At 41.7% G+C, this 21,275-nt stretch overlaps 1 protein-coding gene and 1 long non-coding RNA gene across 4 annotated transcripts in view; one reads left to right on the top strand and one right to left on the bottom strand.

Moving 5' to 3' along the window:
• Positions 1 to 480: 480 nt before the first annotated feature.
• USP44 (ubiquitin specific peptidase 44) lies at positions 481 to 17,098 on the bottom strand. Of its 3 annotated transcripts, none has more exons than XM_048500606.1 (7): positions 17,002 to 17,082; positions 15,618 to 15,705; positions 9,485 to 10,972; positions 4,081 to 4,279; positions 3,233 to 3,341; positions 1,342 to 1,547; positions 481 to 1,059 (listed from the first exon to the last, which is right to left on the bottom strand). In XM_048500606.1, the coding sequence occupies exons 3-7, from the start codon at positions 10,895 to 10,897 to the stop codon at positions 875 to 877; spliced, it is 2,112 nt and encodes a 703-aa protein (XP_048356563.1). In that variant the 5' UTR covers positions 10,898 to 10,972; positions 15,618 to 15,705; positions 17,002 to 17,082; the 3' UTR covers positions 481 to 874. The 3 variants fall into 3 exon arrangements, with proteins under 3 accessions (XP_048356563.1, XP_048356565.1, XP_048356564.1); XM_048500608.1 differs by having other exon boundaries at positions 1,342 to 1,463; XM_048500607.1 differs by lacking the exon at positions 15,618 to 15,705 and having other exon boundaries at positions 17,002 to 17,098.
• The window catches only part of LOC125434837, a 43,573-nt gene continuing 39,194 nt past the window's right edge, over positions 16,897 to 21,275 (top strand). Inside the window, exon 1 of the long non-coding RNA XR_007244833.1 lies at positions 16,897 to 17,538. This is a non-coding gene — a long non-coding RNA (uncharacterized LOC125434837). The remainder of the gene's footprint in view (positions 17,539 to 21,275) is intronic.

The following is a 21,275-nucleotide window of genomic DNA, read 5'->3' as shown; positions in this document are numbered from 1 at the left end:
GCATGTGATTTCCTTGCCCTTAATTTAGTCTGTATGATCCCTTTTCTGTATGTATCGTTTATTGAAGTAAGTCGGCAACCTTTCCATATGCTCATTTAAGGTAATTGCAATAACTGTTTCAACCTTCTCTCCATTGGGAAGGAGTTGATAGGTTTGGAATATAGGAGCCTGCCTGTTACTGCCAAGTTTCCTTTGTGTCTTCAGTAAAATACGTGGTCGAGCTACTTCACGTGCTTCCTAAACAAGGAATATTTGACCGCTGCAGGTACATTAGTCAACTCTCAAAAAGAGTATTAGAATGTAAAGCAACCAAAGGGATCATATGACTTCAGTTTTCATAAATCTCTATCAACTGTAATACTAAGCAGAGAACCAAATTTAAAAGATGGATTCATTGATCTTTACAACCAGGAAAAAAAGAAAGGGAGATGGCTGAAGTGAGTGAGATTCCTGCAGTCAAAGGGCAATAGAGGCGTTTTGTATAAAATACACATACACTTTTTTTTAATAAAAAACAGAATTTCACAAAAGTTGTCCACTGAAATTCTTCACCTATGTTTACTACAACAAAAGATTACCAAAATATAAAAATGCTGAAAAACAGCTTGAGGTAAGATTCAAATTGCAATTTTCTTTAAAAATAGCTCTATCAAAATTCTAAACACTTTTAGATACCTACCCTCACTATGAAGTATTAATTTATACTAAACACTTCCCAAAAAGACTGTTCAGATTTAGCTAATATAAAAAAGTGTCAATATGTACATTGTTTCACAGGACAAAATTAAGTATGCTATTGTGCTGGCATGTCTTAAGGTATGTACAATTCAAGACCTATAACAGTAAAATTAGTTCCAGATTAACTTTCACCATCTCAACTGGAACAATTAACCTCACTATTCAGCCGTCTTCCGGGTGATAAACCAAGACAGGAGGTTCTACATTGTCCATTCGCCTGAGTAACTCGCTGAGCATAAAACAAAATATAGGCCTGGGCTTTGCATACGTTTTCCATTGTGCACATATCAAGCTTGGAATCATTGCAGTGTACCCAAAATCCTGGAACAGAACAATGGAAAATTATCACTGCATTTAATATTTCAATTTCTTTTTACTAAGCAACAAGTATTACATTTTATAAAGAAATAGCTTTATCTCAAAGTATTACATGGGATAAAAATTTATTCAAAGAATAATATGTGTCCAGATCAGACAACTGATTTCGGAGCTGAAGAAAAGCTACAAGGTGACATACATTGCAAGTATTCAGAGTTTCTACATAAGGTATTAAAAACTCATTTTAGAAAAATTCTATCAGAAACAGCATATTTAAATTCCTACCTCCTTCTGGATTATAACAATAAGCTGTGTAGTGGCCAGAACCAAATCCTTTTCCATGATGCATCACAACAGCAGATAAATCGTAGATAAAACAATCCGGTGCAAGGGACTTCAGACATTCTCTGCAGCAATAAGGTTCCATGTTTAGCATCTGATCAAAGCTAACATGTACACCAATCTTCTCACGATGATTGCGTCCTGACCATCTTAAGCAAAAAATTATATGGTTATTTTTCTACTTCTTATTGAGGTATTTCCAATGTAGCTGGAGGCTGTGGATTAAAGCTTGGTACAGGTGATGTGTGGAACCATTAACCTGCTTCAATTGTGACAGCAAAGATGATTCACAGAAAGAGTTACTGTCATGTGGGAACAAGACCAAGCTGCCCACCCTATCCATTTCCTTTGTTCTAGGGTGGACGCTTGTAAGATAGCTAGTTGAGAATGTCCCGGTGCAGGGTCTGCCTTTAACACTCTTCCCTTCATAGCAAGTCAGCAGAGGCACGAGCCCTGAACTATGGGAGGAAGCAGAAAAGAAGCAGGCAGAAAGCAAAAGGTGAGGTGATGTCTGAAATGATGCTTAAAGGCGTAATTGTAGGTCAAGAATTTCTTAACTATGTGCATTTGGGGGGGGCGTGTGTGTGGGGGGGGGAGGGAGTTCTTTGTCCTGGCTGTGTGTTTGCCTCAGGCTTCTCAGGGATGGGGCTTCTGGTGAGTCACCACCTCTATTTAACTGCCATTCAGCTGTCTTCAGCACTCTCACTGAGGTAGTGGTGTGCAGTTTTTTTTATTGTCAATAAGCAGCAACCTTGGGGGAGACAATAGAAGGTGAATTAGAGTCTTAACATGGGGTAGAGGAGAGTGCAGCTTATTTCTCCTGCCCAAACAAAAAAAGCTGTCACTTTCATTTGCTTCTGCCGGCCATTTTCTGCTACTTCTGTTGCACGTTTTCTGCTTCTGTTGCACCTGCTGTTTGCTAAAGTTGCCCAGGATGTTTCTTCTGCAAGCATCAGGCCCATGCTTCTTTTTTAGCTCAAAAGCACAGGGTTCAACTCAGCTCCTCCTGTCGATTCCAGAAATGTATAGTTTTCCCTTAATTTTTTTAATGAGCTGTCTTTGAAGACACAAACACATGATACGAGAATCATGAAAATGATCATTTTTTTAATTGGGAGGGAGAAATAAGTTGTCTCCTGAAATCTGCACAGCAAGCAGGAGACGACTTTAAGCTGACTTGGCAAAAAAGAACCGCTAGTTTAGAGTTTTCCGAAAACCCCAGGTTGAGCCGAAATAAAATGTCCTTCCTCCCCAAAACACTTTTTCCATGTGTCCACCCCAAATTTCCTCAGATTCCTGGTTTTCTGTTCACTGCTTACTACCAAATGTCAGCTAGCCATGTTGACTAGCCCATCCAGAGCATACAGTCTAGGTCTCTGGTTATTTTGCCCCCTTTCTTTCAGTTACCTTCCCTATGGACCTTTGGGCATCCTCAGTTTGTCCCATACTGTTCCCCATATTAGAACAAGAAAGGTTTTTCAACACATAGGTTTTTCAACAAATATAATATTTTCCTCCTTACAGAAACTGGAACATTAATGCTCTGGTGCCAATACTTTTGCTCCTTCAGAAACAGAAATGCTCAAACACATTACATAACATCCACAGCAGCTCACAATCCACAATCACTACCAGAAATTTGACCACAATGTATTTAATACATTGTAGAATAGAAATTGCACAAAATAATCCCTTAAACCAATATCTGCAGAACACACACCTTGAAATCTCAAGAAGAATGCCTACATGCAAAAACAGCTATGCCTCCTTGCGAGAGGGCCGCTAGCCCATATTCTATCTATATACATACCCAAAGTACAGTTTACTAAATTACCTGAATCGCTTAAGGTGTAATCGCAGAACTTGAGGTAATCGACACACCATAAGCTGCTTTTGTGCTTCTGTAAGTATAACTGGCTTAGAAGAAAACTTTCTTCGTTTTGCTGCAAAGACAAAAATCTTCCACTTAAATACACAATGAACCAACATGAAAATATACACAATTTGGGTAGCACACTTCAAAACAGACTGTCTTTCTGCATTTTATTCTACTCAATAAGATAAAAATATACAGGAATTAATAAATATACACAGCTAAATTAAACAGAATCCACATTCCACCCAAACACTTACTGATTGGTTCCACACCCTGGGACATGGACAATATATACCCCCACTAAACATTCCCTTCTTACTAGACAGTGTGTAATAGACTTCTTTCTGTGATACATCTCTGAAGATGCCAGCCACAGATGAAAGTGAAACGTTAGGAACAAGATCTACCAGACCACTGTGACACAGCCCAGAAAATCCACAACAACCAGAATCCATATTATTTATCAGACACTGGTGAATATGAAAGATCTCCAATAGTTATAGTAGCAGTTGTAATGAAATATTGCTATTTGAAATGATTTAATCATTATATCATTACTGTCATTTAATTGGTACACATTTAAATGCTAAGAGTTGCTCAAGTCATACTTCCTTTGCTAAGAATGGTTATCTAGGATTTCAAAGTTGCATCATATTTTTACTAAATGTTGTTGAACATTCAGGACAAATGTCTTTTTTCTGATGTTATTTAAAGGAAGTGCACTGATAGTATCAGTATTCTTAATTGAAGCTAGTTCACATTTTACATGGAGAACAGATGTATGAGTACATACTGCCTTTACTCACTGTTGCACTGATCACAAGCGTATATCTTTCCTTCCAAGGCTTCTGTCTCTGTAAACTTCGCCAACATTTCGGTCAACAAACAGGGATATTGACAGGTCGTCTCTTTCCCATTGCAGTGGTATCTTTCTGGAAATTCCAGCGACAGGTCCCAGAAGGGTTCTATAGTATTTGACTTATTGTCACAAACAAGACATGTAACCTGTCAAGACAAATCATCACTTAAAAAGGAATACTCCACCGTCAATTCAAGACACCTCCACTAACAAAAATTGACCAGGTAGATATACAGGAATTACAAATGACAATAGAACATTTTTGATTTTATCTTAAAGCAGCAGCACTTTTGTTCACAGATAAGTCAGGGGTAGGGAAATGGCAAGTGTTTACAACATAATGCACAAAGTGAATTATGTTGTAAACTTAGTTTTTTAGGGAACTTAATTTCCCTCTTCCGTGGGCACCCAAACAAGCTGATGTGTGGTAGATTCAGGACAGACAAAAAGCACTTCTTCACATAAAGATAAATTAATCTATAGAATGCACAAAATGTAGCAACGGACACTATTCAATTGATTTTGAAAGAGAACATAAGAACAAACCAGCTGGATCAGACCAGAGTCCATCTAGTCCAGCTCTCTGCTACTCGCAGTGGCCCACCAGGTGCCATTGGGAGCTCACATGCAGAATGTGAAAGCAACGGCCTTCTGCGGCTGTTGCTCCCGAGCACCTAGTCTGTTAAGGCATTTGCAATCTCAGATCAAAGAGGATCAAAATTGGTAGCCATAAATTGACTTCTCCTCCATAAATCCATCCAAGCCCCTTTTAAATCTATCCAGGTTAGTGGCCATCACCACCTCCTGTGGCAGCATATTCCAAACACCAATCACACGTTGTGTGAAGAAGTGTTTCCTTTTATTAGTCCTAATTCTTCCCCCCAGCATTTTCAATGTATGCCCCTGGTTCTAGTATTGTGAGAAAGAGAGAAAAATGTCTCTGTCAACATTTTCTACCCCATGCAGAATTAGACAAATTCATGATGGTTAGGTTCATCAGTGGCTCTTACACACACACACACAATTTTAGACCGCCCACCCCGAAGGGCTCTGGGCGGTGTACAACATGTCAAGAACATGATCCAGCATAGCTACCCTAACTTTCTGTTCTATACTTTCAAGCCTTAATAAAAGTTAAAGGTTTTTAGTGCTTTGTAATTTTATTTCAATAAAGCTGTAAACCTATTGTTCAGTGATTGCTTTCACTTTGGTCCTTATAGTGGCTATAATTTCAGAAGCCTGAAACGTATCACAAGAGCTGCTGTTCCTCAGTTTCTAAAAAAGACTTTTCAAGCAAGTTTGTAGTTCTTAAAATCTACTTTAATCAGAGCTATGAGATACCACAACTTCCATACTTTTATAACAAAGTAGTTGATACTATAATATGAAAGCAAAATTTAATCTGGCAATTCTCTATACAGTATAAACATTTCAGTACCCTCTTCCTTCTTGATAGCAGTAACTTAAGATTGATCACTCTGGCGAGATGTAATTCTCTTCCCTCCTCGGTGTTAAGAGGGCAAATACAAGAAAATCACACGTGAAAAGAGGCTTTGCCCCTGTCTTGATAAAATTGATTTCCTTAGAGCATATGTTTTTTAGATGCCCATTTATGGAAAGTCTTGTAAGGGAATCCTTAGTCCAGTGTTGGCAGGCCTGACTGGCATGAATGAAAAATATATATATTGGACTGTTTGTTAATGGGCAGTGACCACAGAATTACAAGTGTAATAGCTCGCTTCTGTACATCAATTTGCAAATTCAGAAAGATACCTGGCAGCTGGATGGTAAGGGATGAGATGCCTTTTTGAAACATGATACAGTTTTAATGTCCAGTTTAATTTGTTGAAATGTAAGAGTTTTATGTAAGGTTTTACAGGTACCCCTTACAATGGTGAATAACTTTTAATCCATGTATTAATGTAAACACTGTATTTATTTACAGTATTTACAGGAGCAGCAGTGGCATAGTGGTTAAGAGCAGGTGCATTCTAATCTGGAGGAACCAGGTTTGATTCCCCGCTCTGCCACCTGAGCTGTGGAGGTTTATCTGGGGAATTCAGATTAGCCTGTGCACTCCCACACAAGCCAGCTGGGTGACCTTGGGCTAGTCACAGCTTTTCGAAGCTCTCTCAGCCCCACCCATCTTGCAGGGTGTTTGTTGTGAGGGTGAAGGGCAAGGAAATTGTCAGCCCCTTTGACTCTCCTCCAGGAGAGAAAGGGTGGATATAAATCCAAACTCCTCCTCCTCTTCTTCTTCTTGGTGATGATTTACTGTAAAGATGGGATTTTATACTAGTTGCTGAACGTAAATAAATTATTATTTGCTATATAACATTTCATTACATATTCTAGAAATAAATCTAAAATAGGTGTGTAAATACAAAGTGCAAAGCAGTCAAATTATTTTACATCTGAACGATTACAAATCTGTTCTTTCTTTCTACCTGAATATGATACTAATCTGGAAAAAAGCCAGCAGTTTCCTGAGGCTTCCCCTATAAAACAGTATGAAGATACTTTGATGTGGATAAAAGAAAGATGAACGTTGTGGTATGTATTTTGAGGAATGGACTTAGTCTGCATAAAGTACTTTTCTGCCCTGTTTTTTTTATACAGCAGATGCATCTCAGAAATGTGGACACATAGAACTATCAGTTTGTCATCTGAATGCCAAATGGGTTGCATGACATAGATGCTAATAAAGGCCTTGGAAAGGATTGGGTTGCGTTACCAACTCAGAAAAACATCCTCACCAGAGCAGCTCTAAAATCCAATACTGCAACTGCTTCACAAAGCCCATTCCATGTGATGGAATGTTTTAACATCAGCAACTTCACATTTGCCTGATGCTTAAGCCTGAATCCACCCATAGAGGTGGCACGGGGCTGCACCAGCAGATTTACCCTTCCTTGGGGCATTTACCCCAGTCCAGGGAAAAATCTGCCACAGAGTGACCACCATGGCCTTCCAGGGTGGGTAGACATGGTGCAGAGTGCTGCGTAGACACTCTGGCACCCCCACCGCCTCTGCCAGCGTAGTGATAGAATTCCAGAGGCGTGGCTGGGGGTCGAGTTGACATTAATCGACTTCCACCTGGACTTTGCCTATCCTTTGCCTGTTGGAACACCAGGGTTTAGGCTTATGCCACCCTTTTGGGAAGCATAAGCCCACATAGCTCAATAAAGGGCTTTTCGGCAGCAGAGAAGCTTTTTTGTTTTTCACCTTCCCATGCCACCAAGAAACCCTCCTAAAGGCAGCAGCACTGCATCCCACCACCAGGTACTCTGCATTGAACTGCCTGGCAAACATTTTAGGACTCAGCATGCCAAGAATAGTGGTGGCATTCTGATTAACAGCCACAGCTGTTAATTACTATGGCAAAATTCTCTTTTATTCCAGAGCAGAGTCAAAGTCAATAAAATCACTCCATTAACTGATAAGTTAATTCAATCAACTGAGATATTAATAGCGGCACCCAGCTTCTTAAAAGAAATTTAACATGCTGACAGCATGTTGTTTATACAAAATTACTGTTGTTAAGATGATGTAGCAATGTATTAAAGCCAGTTGGTTTTAAAATACTGGGTAAGCAGAAAAGCTACAGCAGCTGCAGCCAAGTATGTTGGAACCACACATTATACAAACCTCCCAATTCAGTGACAGAAATTCAAGTCAGCTTTGACCTGGAAAACCCCCTCCTGTTCCAGATCTGTTTCTCCTTATGTGTGTCTCAAATCTAAACAGGATGCACTAGATTGCATAGATATATTAAACCATTTGCTCATTGAAGCAAAAGCCAAGACTGTTCAGAAGATACTCATTTACAAATGTGTTCACTTGTTGCTTAGCAATCTTGTATGAAAATGTCACAATTAGTACTCATTACTCTTCAGGAGAAAAATAGTGTAATTCCTTCTGCATTCTTTTCTCTAATCTTCTAATCTAGTTTCCATAGAAATTACTATAGCTGTTGTAAAACCTGATTCATTTGTATCCAAGAGTTGTTATGATTTCATAATTCTGACATGATTACTCTTTGTCTAGTGCTAGTATTTCAGTTGTATGCACCAGCTACAGCAGCTGCAGCTACATTACAGCTACATTAGACAATACAGCTACATTAGACAATATTTTTTCAGGTTCTCTTACAGGATGTCATCAGTAACTACAAAAATTTGCTCAAGTTAACTGCAGAGTACCTGACAAAAGGCCAGGTCAGTTTATTTATGTATTGGTGAGATAGTTACCTGCTCTGAGCCTTAAGTGAGGGTTAATAGTATGTAAGAGTAACAGAATACAGAGATTCTCATTTTGACAGCTGTATATTTGCAGCCAATATAACATGAAAACAAATTAGTAGAATATAGTTAATTAGCTTATAAAATTCTCTAAGAAACTGAAACTTTTATTTGATCTGTAGTTGAAGGGTCTATCTGTAAAAGGTACTAAAAAAAGCCCCCCTCGACTTATACGTAAGTTGGCCCCCAGCCCTTCCGCCTTTCCCACCCGCAACCCTTGCTGGGGCAGCCTGCGGGGGGCTCCCCACTCACCTTCCCGTGAGTGGAGTCAGTTTGCAGAAGGTCTTGTGGGGCGGCGTGTCACAGCTCGGTGCCACAGCTGCCGAGCGCCTCGCTGGATCCTCCCCGCAGGCTGGGACAAACCAGGCGGGGGCTGCGCACGCGCGGGCTGGTGCTGCCCGGGGAAGGAGGCTGGCTAGTGGTGGGACAAACCAGGCGGGGGCTGTGCGCGTGCAGTCGGGTTAGTGCTGCCCAGGGAAGGAGGCTGGCTGGTGGTGAGACAAACCAGGGGGGGACAGCACACGCGTGGTCGGGCTGGTGCTGCCAGGGGAGGAGGGCTGGCTGGTGGTGCTCGGGAATGAGTTGATGGCCGGCCAGCCGGGACATGTGCCTGGTGCAGGAAAATAGATGGCGAGCATCTATTTTTATTTTTGAAATTTACTAGTAGCTGCTGCATTTCCCACCCTCGACTTATATACGAGTCAATAAGTTTTCCCAGTTTTTTGTGGTAATTAGGTACCTCGACTTATATGCACGACTTATATGCACGAGTATATACAGTAGTTACAGTATATACAGTAGTACTGTATATACACGAGTATATACAGTAGTTTCATATGTTCCTATGCTTACCTTTCAAAGTTAAAATGAAGATAAAATACCTGAAATTTGTTTGTTGGAGGGGTCCTGAAATGTCTTTATAGCTCTGATTAATGTGGCTGGACATTCTTAAACTTATATAATGATAAATAAAAGCTGAAGACAAAAATAATTGAAAAAGTAATAAAATGCATATTTCAATATTTTTGTTATTGAATACACACAACATACCTGACTTAAAAGCTGTCCATGAAAAATGGTGTTGATCACATTCAAAACCTGTTTAATGAGCTTCCTCTGAGAAGTAGGAATGAAAGCTAAGCATTTTGTCCCAGCCGTCTCCAATTCCTGCTGTACTTTATCCAAAAGTTCACAGAGAAACTCCTGAGCATCTTGTTGGGCATAACCACGGAAGGCTGGGATGAGTCTCCACACAGAATGGAGCATAGCAAAAGGAGACACCAAAGCCCACTTGCCAGACCACATGACTTGAAACAATGTATGTAGTTCATGACAAAGAGAAATGTACTTTGAACTTGGCTCCTTAGGTTGAATAAGTTCCATATTTCTACTTTTTGATGCTCCACCACTTAAGCCTGAAGACACACTACATCGCCTTGTTGAGGATGCCTTTGAGTTCACATGAAAAACAGAGCTAGTGGATGGAGAATGCTGTTTAAAGGATGATCTTGTTTTCCCACTTGCTGCAGCTTCTAACAACTCTTGAGTTTGGTTCAAATCAAGTTTCAAAAAACATTCCCGAAATATGAGCAAATGACTCAACACCTGGAGAATGGAGTTCATGTAGCATGTATTTCCCAAGTTCCGTAAGCCTGTTACACCAGGAGTCACTGTAGGCCTTCGTTTAACTGGAGAGTCATTAATTTTTTTTAATCTTACTTCTTCTGAGGTAGCTGTTACTTTCAGCACTATAGCAGAGTCCAAATTCTGAGGCATTTTTAGTGCATACAGAGATACTTCTGAAGATTCTCTACTCTGATTTTGCAAGCGAAAGCTCTTCCTTGGTGGCAGCTTTTCCATTTCTTCCTTCAACTGGCGTTTTCGCTCTTCTCTTCTTTTCCTAGCATTGATTCTTTTTTCTTCTGCCACTTCTCTTAGCTTTTCTTCCTCTAAAATCCTTTTCCCACTCGGTGTCTGTTCAAACCAGGATCTAAACACTTTGTCCATTAATGCATGCCTCCTATGCCACAGAGCTGTGAACATACGGTCTTGATTATGAAGCAAAGCTTGAGCGTTATTATGGGAAACATAATCACTTGTGCCCATTGATCGCAAAGTCCTGCCACTGCGAGTAGTACAGTCATAGTTTTGACTCTTGATCGCACTTAATGTACTTCGCAAGAGTTTTAAGTCACCAGTTGCATTATCATTAAGAACATAATCATCACAAAGGTAGCAGAAAACATACAGCTCATTAACTTCCAATGCCAGTGGATGATTGCTTTCTTGAAAGTGCTTTAGTGCATGTTCTTCAATGTATCTTCCACAAGCCACATGTGAGCAACTTAGGCAGGCCCATACAGATTCTGTAGTATTGCACACCATGCAATGCCATTTGTGAGGGTTCACGATAGAATGATCTTGAGCAAGCCGCAGTCGTCCTACGTGCTTACACTTGTCCATTGTCAATATTGCAGTGTTGATTAAATACTACAGAAAGGCATCATCCAAACAGTTCCCTAGCGTTTGCATTCTGACCTGCAAGAAAGATTGAAAATTAGTGTTGCTTGCAGTTTCAGGCAGTGTATGCATTTGCTTATACAATTATATTCATTTTTTTAAATTAAAAACCAATCTGTGTTGCTTAAATCTGGTGCTTGAGGAAAGTGTTAAAAATTGTTTTCAAAAATATGAGTCGGGAGTCAGAATTAACTAGCTCCATATACGTTCCCAGATAAAATATACACACCAACAGCACTATGGAAAGTGTCCCTTAAGTTAATTCCATCTTTGAATTGTCCACAATGCAATTAAACAGGACCCTGCTCAGGAATGAGGTCTTTGTATAGGACACTAATCTAAAGACACTTGATCTTTAACCAATGAAAAACCTAAATTTAGTAACAGCAGAGTACAAAGTATGTGGAGAAAGTAGGGAAGACCCTGCTCGCTGAATAGCAGCAGCTCAGTAAGATCAGGTTGGGTCAGTTTCTCCTCCGCTCACAGATACTTAAGGCCTGGGCTTAATCTGAGTGGCTACCATTATAAAAGCCTCCCCTCCTTCTGTTTCCTTCATTCTTTCTTCTTTTTGGGTATTTTAAAGCACTCTAGGTTCCCATTTGGGAAAATGTGAGAGGCAAAATAACATAAAACAAACACGACCATGTGCAAAAACCCCAGTGGGATCAATCCTGGAACAAGCCATTACCTGCCCTATTGCCCTTTGTAAATGAAAGTTTGTCAAACAGAAGCAGCGTCCAATAAATTCTTTCCAATTCAAGGAATGAAGAAAAAGAAAGTAAGAATGATTAAAATGAACAATTAAAATGAAAGTCAGAATAAATAACCAACACTCTCATGCAGGATTCTAACAGTAAAGACATCTCCACATACCTAGAACAGGCAAAATGTTTCACTAACAAAAGCATGTGAGATAATAGACACTTGACAGACAAGAATAACACACCTACAGAACTCTTAAATGCTTGCATTACACAGACGCTGCTGCAGAGGTATAACCTGAGCTATACCATTTTAAGAACTATAGCACATAGATACTGTGTCCACACAAGCAAGCAAGCAAGCAAAAAAGAAGGGAAGAAACTATCAGGCTATATTTACAAATATGTTCTTTTTTCAGGAGCTAAAGATCTAGAAATACCATCAATTCTACTCTGTTCCACTGTATATTAATCTGCCCCTTGCTGAACCTTCTTTGTTGTAGAATGCTCAATTTGGATCCTAGTTCTGCTTCCCCTTTCCTCTGTTTAAAGTCTAATGCCACATCTACTTTACTGACTCTCTGTGCTCTTTGGGTGACAGTGGAGTCCTCTGGAGCTGCAACTGGGTCTCTGTGACTCTCTGCTGAGCCTCCGAAGGCTGCCAGGGCATTAGGCTGAAGAGGGTGGGCTGCAGCCGCTCTAGGCACCATCTTCTTAATGTGCTGCTTTTTTGCACTGTTTTTATTTCCATGAAATAGTGCCTGCTGACAGCTGTCGATGGAAGCAGCGGTTGAGGCAGCCCTATCAGGGGACGTGCTCACCAAGCATCCCCTGTGGAAAAGACTGGCTTACAAGAGGGGACTGAGACTTGTCCTCCAACATAAATTTGTCCTCCCGCTGGTCCATGTCTTGCTGCGAAAAAAGGCATGAGGAAAGGGGCTTCTTTTAGAGCAAAAAGCACCTGGAATCATCTCATGTGCACAGTGCAAATGGGTGTAAGCATTCTCTCCCGTTTGCCAAGATCAATGAGGTAGAGGCAAACAGCAAACGATAGGGAGGACAGTACACTGTAGAATAAGGAGACATAAGAATTGAGAATAAGAAGACCAGACAGCAGAAATACTAAATATATTAGAAATATAAAACACAGGCAACTGAGTAACTGCTGTCCCCGGAGGAAGGAAAGAGCTGGAAGTTCCGATTCTGGACTTATTTGCATCTCATCAAAAAGCAATCTTAGACCTTAAATAGAAGTAGACATGCCTGCTCCTGCTCTGTTAGCCACTTTGCCAAGGAAAAGTGTGATGCAGTTTGCAAAAGGCAACAGTTGATGCATTATAAATGCTCTTGTATCAAAATACCATGTTCAATAATGCACAGAATAATGGTTTGGACTAAGGCAGCACTTAAAAATGAATGATAATTCTCTTTTTATTTGAGTCTATTTATGAGAAAGCATACTATTTCCTCTACTGATGGACCACAACTGAACGCACTTTTATCTTTCAGTGGAACAGAGTATAGTATGAGGTTTTTTTTAAAAAAACTATCAGGAGCTGAAGGAGAATAACCTTCTTCATTGTAAGATTGCTAGAAGTAAGGAATGTAGAGGTACAGGTTATTAATATTATAGACCTAAAGGACAGCATAAATGAATTCAGAAATTTAAAAAGGAGCAGATGTTCATTAATTCATCCTATTTGAAGTTCCTCCAGTGACTTAAGTTCTCAAGTTCTCAAATTGAGACAGATTTCTATTTAAGAACCTGTTAATCATCAGGCAGTGCCAGTCAAAGAAGGAATTCCCAGGCCAAAAAGCCACAGGAAACCGATTCCATCCCCAGGAAGGCCCCACCAGAACTGTGTGGGCTCCTGAGCCAGAGGAGCACCAGCAGAGCAGCAGCTTCCACATTTGGGCGCCACAGAACTGTGCAGCACTTTGCCACTTCTACAACTCCCCCCAAGCCGGATTGCATTGTAAGTCTCAAAGCTGGTCTACTGAGAAGTTACACAGGTGTTGGGGCACAACACCTGCTTTGCAAGAAGACTGCCACAAACTATAGTGCTACAAAGTAAACCTAAATATTATTCTAGCATAAGAATATAATACAACTGAGAAGAAGATAAATCTAACAATGTTGAATATATATGTAATTACATTAGAAAAAATCACTGTTTGCCACTGCACCTATACATATCAAGTGCATTTCAATTATACTTGGTTAACAGTTATAACATAATATGGAGGCCTTTTTACTTTTCAAGCCTCAACTGGAGTGGCAGGGCGACACAGCCAGCCGCCTGGCCACTTGGATGGGCCTATGACTGCCAACGAATAACCTCTACGTTTTCTTGGATTGGGAAGGTCTGTTACTAAAATTATTAACATCTGTTATTAACATCCTGCCTAAATCTGCATTAATGTTCCTGACAACAACATTGGCTAAGTCACTGGCTAAAATCTGAATAAAATCAATTTTTAATAAATTTAGAATTAGAATCCCCCCCCCAACCATAAAGACTAAAGTAATGCAATAGAGTTCAGTGTATGGGAGACTTGCAGTCCCAGATATAAAAAAAAACCAGTATTATCCACAATGAAGGAGAGTAGGGGCTGTTTCATGTTGTAATGCTTCCAAGACATGCCAAAATCCAGCTTATGTTCAGAGCTGAAATGGGTTGGGGAGTATCACTCCTACAGTATCATTCTGTAGGTACTCAGAGCACCTGTGAAGTTCAACATGATATAAGAGGGCAAAGAAGACACAGCTGTGGCAAGATTTGAGGTAAAATCCCAGCAAGCACAGAAGTTTGGATTACTTATTATGTTCTGTATTCTTCTTCTGCCTAGATTGAGAGGTAGATTCAACACTAACTGTAGCCAAGAATGCTATGCAGTAATCATCTATGACTTCTTCTGCAAATATGTTTGACTAAACTCAGACCTGTCCCAATTATGTCCACAGCTGGAAAATAAATTCAATCTTTAGAACAAAAGAGCATGCAGGTGAGAGTACAGTATCTTTTATCTGATTGCTTTGTATGTTTATGGTTGGTTAAGATCTTTATTAACTTCTCATATCATGAAGTTCCACTTATATCACAATACATACATTTGGAACCGGTGGTACAAACTGAATCTATTCATTCAAATAAATAAAAATGCATTGGTATCATAGTCTTGGTATCATAGTCTTTTGTCACCATCAGTGGGAGAGTCAGAGAGTAGTGGTTAGTGTCAAATTAGCATCTGAGGGCCAAGGTTGGAATCCTCACTGTGCCATGGAAGCTTGCCAAGTGACCTTGAGCCAGTCACACACTCTCTCTCTGCCCAATCTACCTTGCAGGGTTGTTGATGTGAGAATAAAGTGGAGGAAGGGACATAGGCAGGATATAAATGAAGTAAACAGCCACTCAGAAGAGATGTCTTAAGGAGTCTCTCAATCTTTAACACAATTGTATTTGAAGATAGGATTCTATAATTTTTTTACACAGACTATGTTACTATAACTTACACTAGTGCAGGGGTAGGGAACCTGCGGCTCTCCAGATGTTCAGGAACTACAATTCCCATCAGCCCCTACCAGCATGGCCAATTGGCCATGCTGGTAGGGGCTGATGGGAATTGTAGTTCCTGAACATCTGGAGAGCCACAGGTTCCCTACCCCTGCACTAGTGCCTTACTCACCCACTAGCAAATCTGCTAACTCACAGTGTCTCTTAAATTTTCTCTCCCCCATACCTTTTGAAACTCTTTCAATTAGATTTATCCAGAGGCCCTAAGAAAAGGAGATTCAAAAGAGGCTGTGCCTCATTACCACTTACTTAAACACAACAAAAGAACTCAAGCATAGGGCCTAAACACTGCACTTGACTGGTTATTGTAAGAACTATGATTTATAAAGTAACATGCCTAAGGCATATTTACTTGGAAGTAAGCAGAAATAAACAAAGTAAACTTACTTTTGACTAAACATGTAGGTTGCAACTGTTGATGAACTCAGTACAAAAATGAATATATCCTGTACTCCCACTGGTTACTGACTCTTGACTGAAAAAAAATCAGGTATCAATAAAATTTATATCTAAGAAAGGACAACAGTGTTTTCAGGTGAATTCTCAAGACCACTTTACATATTTTTTATGATTCTTTGTTACAATCATAAAGGCATAGTAAGAAGATGAGATTCTCCCACAATTTCCAGTGTATGTTTATTATTCAACTGATCTTTTGTTAAAATTAAACACACACCACACCTTAAGAAATGCTTTCACATTCAGCCTAATAAAGAGCTCTGGAAAACTCCAAAGCCTGCACAAAGTTATTTTGGCTGGTCTTAATAAAAGGCATAACATATGTTTGGTTTTTGAATGAAAACACACAGCTACCTACTTTTTAAAAAATGAAACTAATCCGTTCAACTGAATAAATTCATTTATCCAAAAGCAGGAAGTATTCTATATCCATCAATGAAGGGCAATTAGAGGAGACCTTACATTTTATATACTGAATCAACTTTCAAAGTAATAAAAGCATATTGCTGGGAGTGGGAACTCAGATTCAGGAGAAGTGCCAAGGTACTGATTACATTACAGTAGTTATGATTCACAGTATTCTCAGTTTTCAGATGTAACTCTTATTTCAGTTACAAGCCCTTCCTTTAGAAGTCAGAAATTGCTCTTCTGAAATTTTAATCTTAAACAACCATAAACATCTTCCCAATTATCAAACAAAGTCCCAGACAGATGATCACCGACCAGCTATCCCTTTTCACAAGGATTTACCCTCCCTTCCACTCCAACCACCTCAAGAAGAAAATATTCAGTCACCTGGAAGGGCTTTTAACCTTCCGAGGCCGATAATGCACACCGCAGAGGCTTTTTTTACCCCTTAAACTACTTCCAAGGTTTGAAGAGGAGGCTCGCCTATCCTCCTGCAACACAAGAAGAAAATAAGCGAGCAGTACCGCAATAGCTGGGCTCCCGCATCGCTACAAATGCCTGCGAGCTGAGCACCACCACAACAGAGGAAGCCCCTGCCTCTGCGCGTGGCGGAAAGCGGGAGAGGCTTCCCCAGGCGAGCGTACTAGAAGTTCCCTCCTCTCTCCGGCTCCCTCGGAGAGGCGCCAAAACCGAACTCGGGAGCCAGGACTTCCCCGAGGATAGTCACGGGCATCCAGGCTCTCCGACTTTCTCCCTCCTCCTCCTCCTCCTCCTGCTGTCCCCCGCTCCCCAATCGGTAGCTGCCGTCACCCTGAACTTCTGTTCCTCTGTCAGGCCAGCCGGGGCCCAACTCGCACCGGCCTGAGGCTTGCCACTGAGGGAAACCCGTTTAGCGGTTCAATACCTCATCCGGCCATCCTTCTCGAAGCCGCCGCTCTCCAGCCGCCGCCATCTTGTGCGCCGCGCGCTTCAGCTTCGCCAGTAGCCGCCCCCTTGTCGCGTCAGCACCGCTGCTCGGCAGCCCGCCCGCCCTCTTCAGGATCACACGCCCACTCGGCAGGCGCGAGGATTCCCTGAGCGCCGGCTCATCTTGCGATCCTTGTTGCTGAGGCCAAATCATGGGCTCCCTCGCCCTGTCGTTTCTGTCTTTGTAAAAGTTCCTTAGGAAGTCTTATTATTGATCCAAGAAGGTGAAGTCCGAAGGCAAGAGACCGCCTTTTCCTAGCTGAGGCTTGGCGCCGAAACAACCGACGTGCCACGCGGCTTACCTACAACCCTATTACGTTTAAACTTAGCCGCAAATAGGTACCCCGGGCCTTTGCAGTTCGTGCACTACCGTTTTTACAAATGGTGTTTGCAGAAAGCGGGAAGCGAGAAATGGTTCTCAACAGACGGTGGATGTGACCTGGCCCCAAGTGTGCTTACTCAAAACAAACTCCTGGTGAGTTTAATGGTGCTTACTCCCAAGTAAATATACATAAAGCTAACTTTCACTTTACGGAACAACTTTGGCCTGGTTACAATAGGATACTTTGGATGGAATATCATGAAACTTAAGGAAATGGGAGCATAGATGGTGTCACCTTTGATTTTTCATGCCAGAGGAAGGGGAATATGATGGGAACAGAAGTAATGGAGGTAAGCCACTGGTTGTGTTGGTGGTACTGGCAGGAGTGATTTGGATTCTGGGACCTGGGTAGGTTTTCTGGATATTGATCTGCTAGTACACAATGGACTTCACCTATAAAGGTCAGGGGAAAATGTGTTTGGCAGAAATATGAGGAGATCCATCAGAAGGTCTTTTAATTGACATCATTAGGGGAAGGAGACAACCCAACATAGGGATTTAAAAGGAGAGTAAAAAGCAAAGGCTCCCCTGAGGAGGCTGGGTCTAATGGAGACAAAAGTGCAGGGCTTCAAGTTTATGAGAGCCATCATGGTGTAGTGGTTAAAAGCAGGTGGACTCTAACCTGGAGTACTGGGTTTGATCCCCCTCTTCTCTATATGAACGATGGACTCTTATCTGGTGAACCAGATTTGCTGCTGCACTCCTACATTCCTACTGGGTAACTTTGGGCTAGTCACAGTTCTTCAGAACTCTTTCAACCCGCCTACCTTTCAAGGTGTCTGTTGTGGGAAAAGGAGTTTGTAAGTGCCTTTGAGTCTCCTTACAGGAGAGAAAGGGGAGAATAAATCCAAATTCTTCTTCTGTATACCAATGCCCAAAGCTGGGACAATATGAAGAAAGAGCTTGAGCTTCTAATACAAACAGACTTTACATAGATGATCCCCATGACTGGAATGTGGTAGTGGACAGATGTTGAGTTGCTTAAGAAAAACTGTAAGGGTTGAAGGGGAAACAGAGTGGCACTGTACAGTGGCAGAGGGCCAAGGGGGCGGGGTGTGTGTTGTGCACTGGGCGCACACCTGGGGGCGCAAAATTGCCCCCTGGCACCTCCCCCTTTCCCCTGCGGCGCGCACACACACACACACACACCCCAACCCTCTTCCCACACTTACCTACGTCCCTTTTCTTTTTGTAGTACTTTTTGAGGTTGAAAAAAGCAGCCTAGTTACAGTTCAGGGGAAAAACTGCCTGAGGAACTACAGTTCCCAGGAGACCTTGGGGCTCACAAAGTCTCCTGGGAAGTATAGTTCGTCAGGCAGCTTTCTCCTTGAACTGTAAATAGGCCGCGTTTTTCAGCCTCAAAAAGTACTACAAAAAGAAAAGGAACGTAGGTAAGTGTGAGAAGGGGGGTGGTGTGTGTGTGTGCCGCGGGGAGGGGGCGGCAGCAGGGGGGCGGAAAAAACACTCTGCGCACCGGGCACAGTTTTGCCCAGCTACGCCTCTGGCACTGTATGTAAGGAGGAGATTTGCTTGTCAGAAAATACTGGAAGAGGAGGGTGACAACCCAATGGAAAGTATCTGGGTAAGAATAAGGGAAGGAAGGAAAAACAGTAGTTGGAGTCTGCTACAGAGCTCCTGACTAGGGTGAGTGGTTGGATCCTCTTTGCACATATGACAGGGTATCCAAACAACATGACCTAGTAGTTATGGGCGATTGCAACCTCCCTATTGTGTGCTGGGAGACAAACTCTGCCAAGCTTCCAGCATCACATGAGTTCCTGATCTGCCTACTGACAACTTTTTTAATCAAATGGTGGAGGAAGCTATGCGGGGTTCAACCATGCTAGCCTTGATATTGACCAGCAGGCAAGATATGGTAGATGGGATGAAGGTGGTGGAGACCTTAGGGGGAAGTGACCATGTCATCCTAGTGTTCCTTTTGCTGTGGGGGACCAGGGAAGTTTGAAGCCACATGTGCATGCTAGATTTTAGTAGGGCAGACTTTAATAAACTTAGAAGCACAATGAGAGTCATTCCATTGGCAAGATTGCTGGAAGAGAAAGGAGCAAGTGAGGGATGGTCTCTTGTAAAACCAGAGCTCTTGCAAGCTTGCCATTTCTATTCCAACCAAAGGGAAACCTAGTAATGGATCATGAAGCCAACTTGAGTGAACAGAGAACTCCATGATGAGCTAAGGGACGAAAAGGAAATGTTCAAGAAATGGAGGCAAGGACATATCTCTAAAGAGAGTATTGATAGGGCCCTGTAGGTCAGTCATCAGAGGCTTACAGTGAGCTTGTGGAGTCCCAGCCCCTATCTTTGATGTGCAGGTTATTTGTAGTCTGTTGGGCTTGGCTGCGCCTTCTGTTCTGCACTGCCCAGCCAGATGTCTGTCGGCCATCTACTTGGCTTGAGACTTAATGTTACATTCTGCAAATAACTATTTACTAGTGGTCCCAGCACAAAAAATGTCCAGCTGTCTTCTACTAGTGCCAGAGCCTTTTTGCACCAGAGCCTCTGGCCCCAGCCTGGTGAAATGCTCTTTCAAATGAGACCCAGGTCCTGTGGGACTTATATCAATTTTGCAGGGCCTGTAAAACTGAATTGTTCCACCAAGTCTGTGGTTGAGGTTAGCAGTGGTGTCCATCTCAGCTGGCCTCCCTTTCTCTCTCCTGCCCCTTGATGGATTTATATTGTTGTTTTTGGCACTTGCATTGGAAAATGGTTTTAATTTATAAATATATATCTTGTTGTATTGTTGTGATTCTATACTGAATGATGTTAGCAGTGCTGTGCCTGTCTCAGTGGGAAAGGGTGGCCTAAAATTGGATGCTGATGATGATGATGATGATGATGATGATGATGATGATGATGATGATGATGATGATATCATCATCATCATCATGGGGATGGGGGTGGCTCTGCCTTTGTTCCTGGATCTGGGATGGATGTCTGGGCCTCTGAGGCCATTATCTTGGACCCAGTTCCTTCGTTGGGTGTGTGGGGAGATGCCAACGTCATCCTGAAAACGTATGAGGCCAGGAGAGTCGACTTTGGATGGAGCTGAGGCTGGTCAGGGATGCTTCAACAAGGAAAGCTTCAGATATGTGTGGAGCAAATACAGAATAAAAGAGGCAAAAGGCCCACTGTTGGGTGAAAATGGAGACACTCTGACAGAGAACAGAGTGCCTCTATTTTTTCTCTGAACAAGAGAACAGGCTCATCTAGAGATGGTAATATGCGAGGCACGATGTCTGGGCTGCTACTTGACATGACCAGAGAAATAGTTGAGAGCACCTGGCTGCACTAGTTGTGTACAAATCCCCCAGACCTGATGGTGTACACTCTAGAGTGCTCAAAGAACTTGTATGTCTCCTTCCAATTCTACGATTCTAGGACTGTATTCTATGAAATTTTCCTGGGAAAGCTCTGAATATTTTTGTGATTATTTTGTGTATTACCCTTGAAAAACATCGTCTAACTACAAAATGTTTGAAGTTTCAAACAGAAAGTGAATAAAGATATTCATAACCAATTTGTAGCACAGTTCTTATTGTATAGAACTCATGAGCAAAATTACTGTTAATCTCTCATGTCATCCGTATCTCACCCCTTTCTCCAGGTGATTGGTTGCTGGATCAGCATTCTTATGGCTCATCTGAGAGGCTGATTTTCTCCTATCTGTCACATTAACTGACTGAGTCTCCTATCTGTCACATTAACTGACTGAGCATCTCACTAAATGTCACTGATCTTTCTGCTTTTTCTACCTAAGAATGGAGGAGGCCACAATCCATTCTCATGCTGATTTGGATGGAGGCTGTTCCCTG

Source organism: Sphaerodactylus townsendi, linkage group LG06 (assembly GCF_021028975.2).
Source record: "Sphaerodactylus townsendi isolate TG3544 linkage group LG06, MPM_Stown_v2.3, whole genome shotgun sequence".
NCBI classification, from domain to species: domain Eukaryota; kingdom Metazoa; phylum Chordata; class Lepidosauria; order Squamata; family Sphaerodactylidae; genus Sphaerodactylus; species Sphaerodactylus townsendi.
This window is presented reverse-complemented; position numbering and strand designations above follow the sequence as displayed.

What these genes read in the sequence shown, in the direction of transcription:
- USP44 (XM_048500607.1), bottom strand. Translation starts at nt 10,897, where the DNA reads ATGGACAAGTGTAAGCACGTAGGACGACTGCGGCTTGCTCAAGATCAT. An exon ending in TTACACCTTAAGCGATTCAG is followed by an intron (nt 1,548 to 3,232) that starts GTAATTTAGTAA and finishes TTTTTGCTTAAG; the next exon opens with ATGGTCAGGACGCAATCATC. An exon ending in TTGTTATAATCCAGAAGGAG is followed by an intron (nt 1,060 to 1,341) that starts GTAGGAATTTAA and finishes GTTCTGTTCCAG; the next exon opens with GATTTTGGGTACACTGCAAT.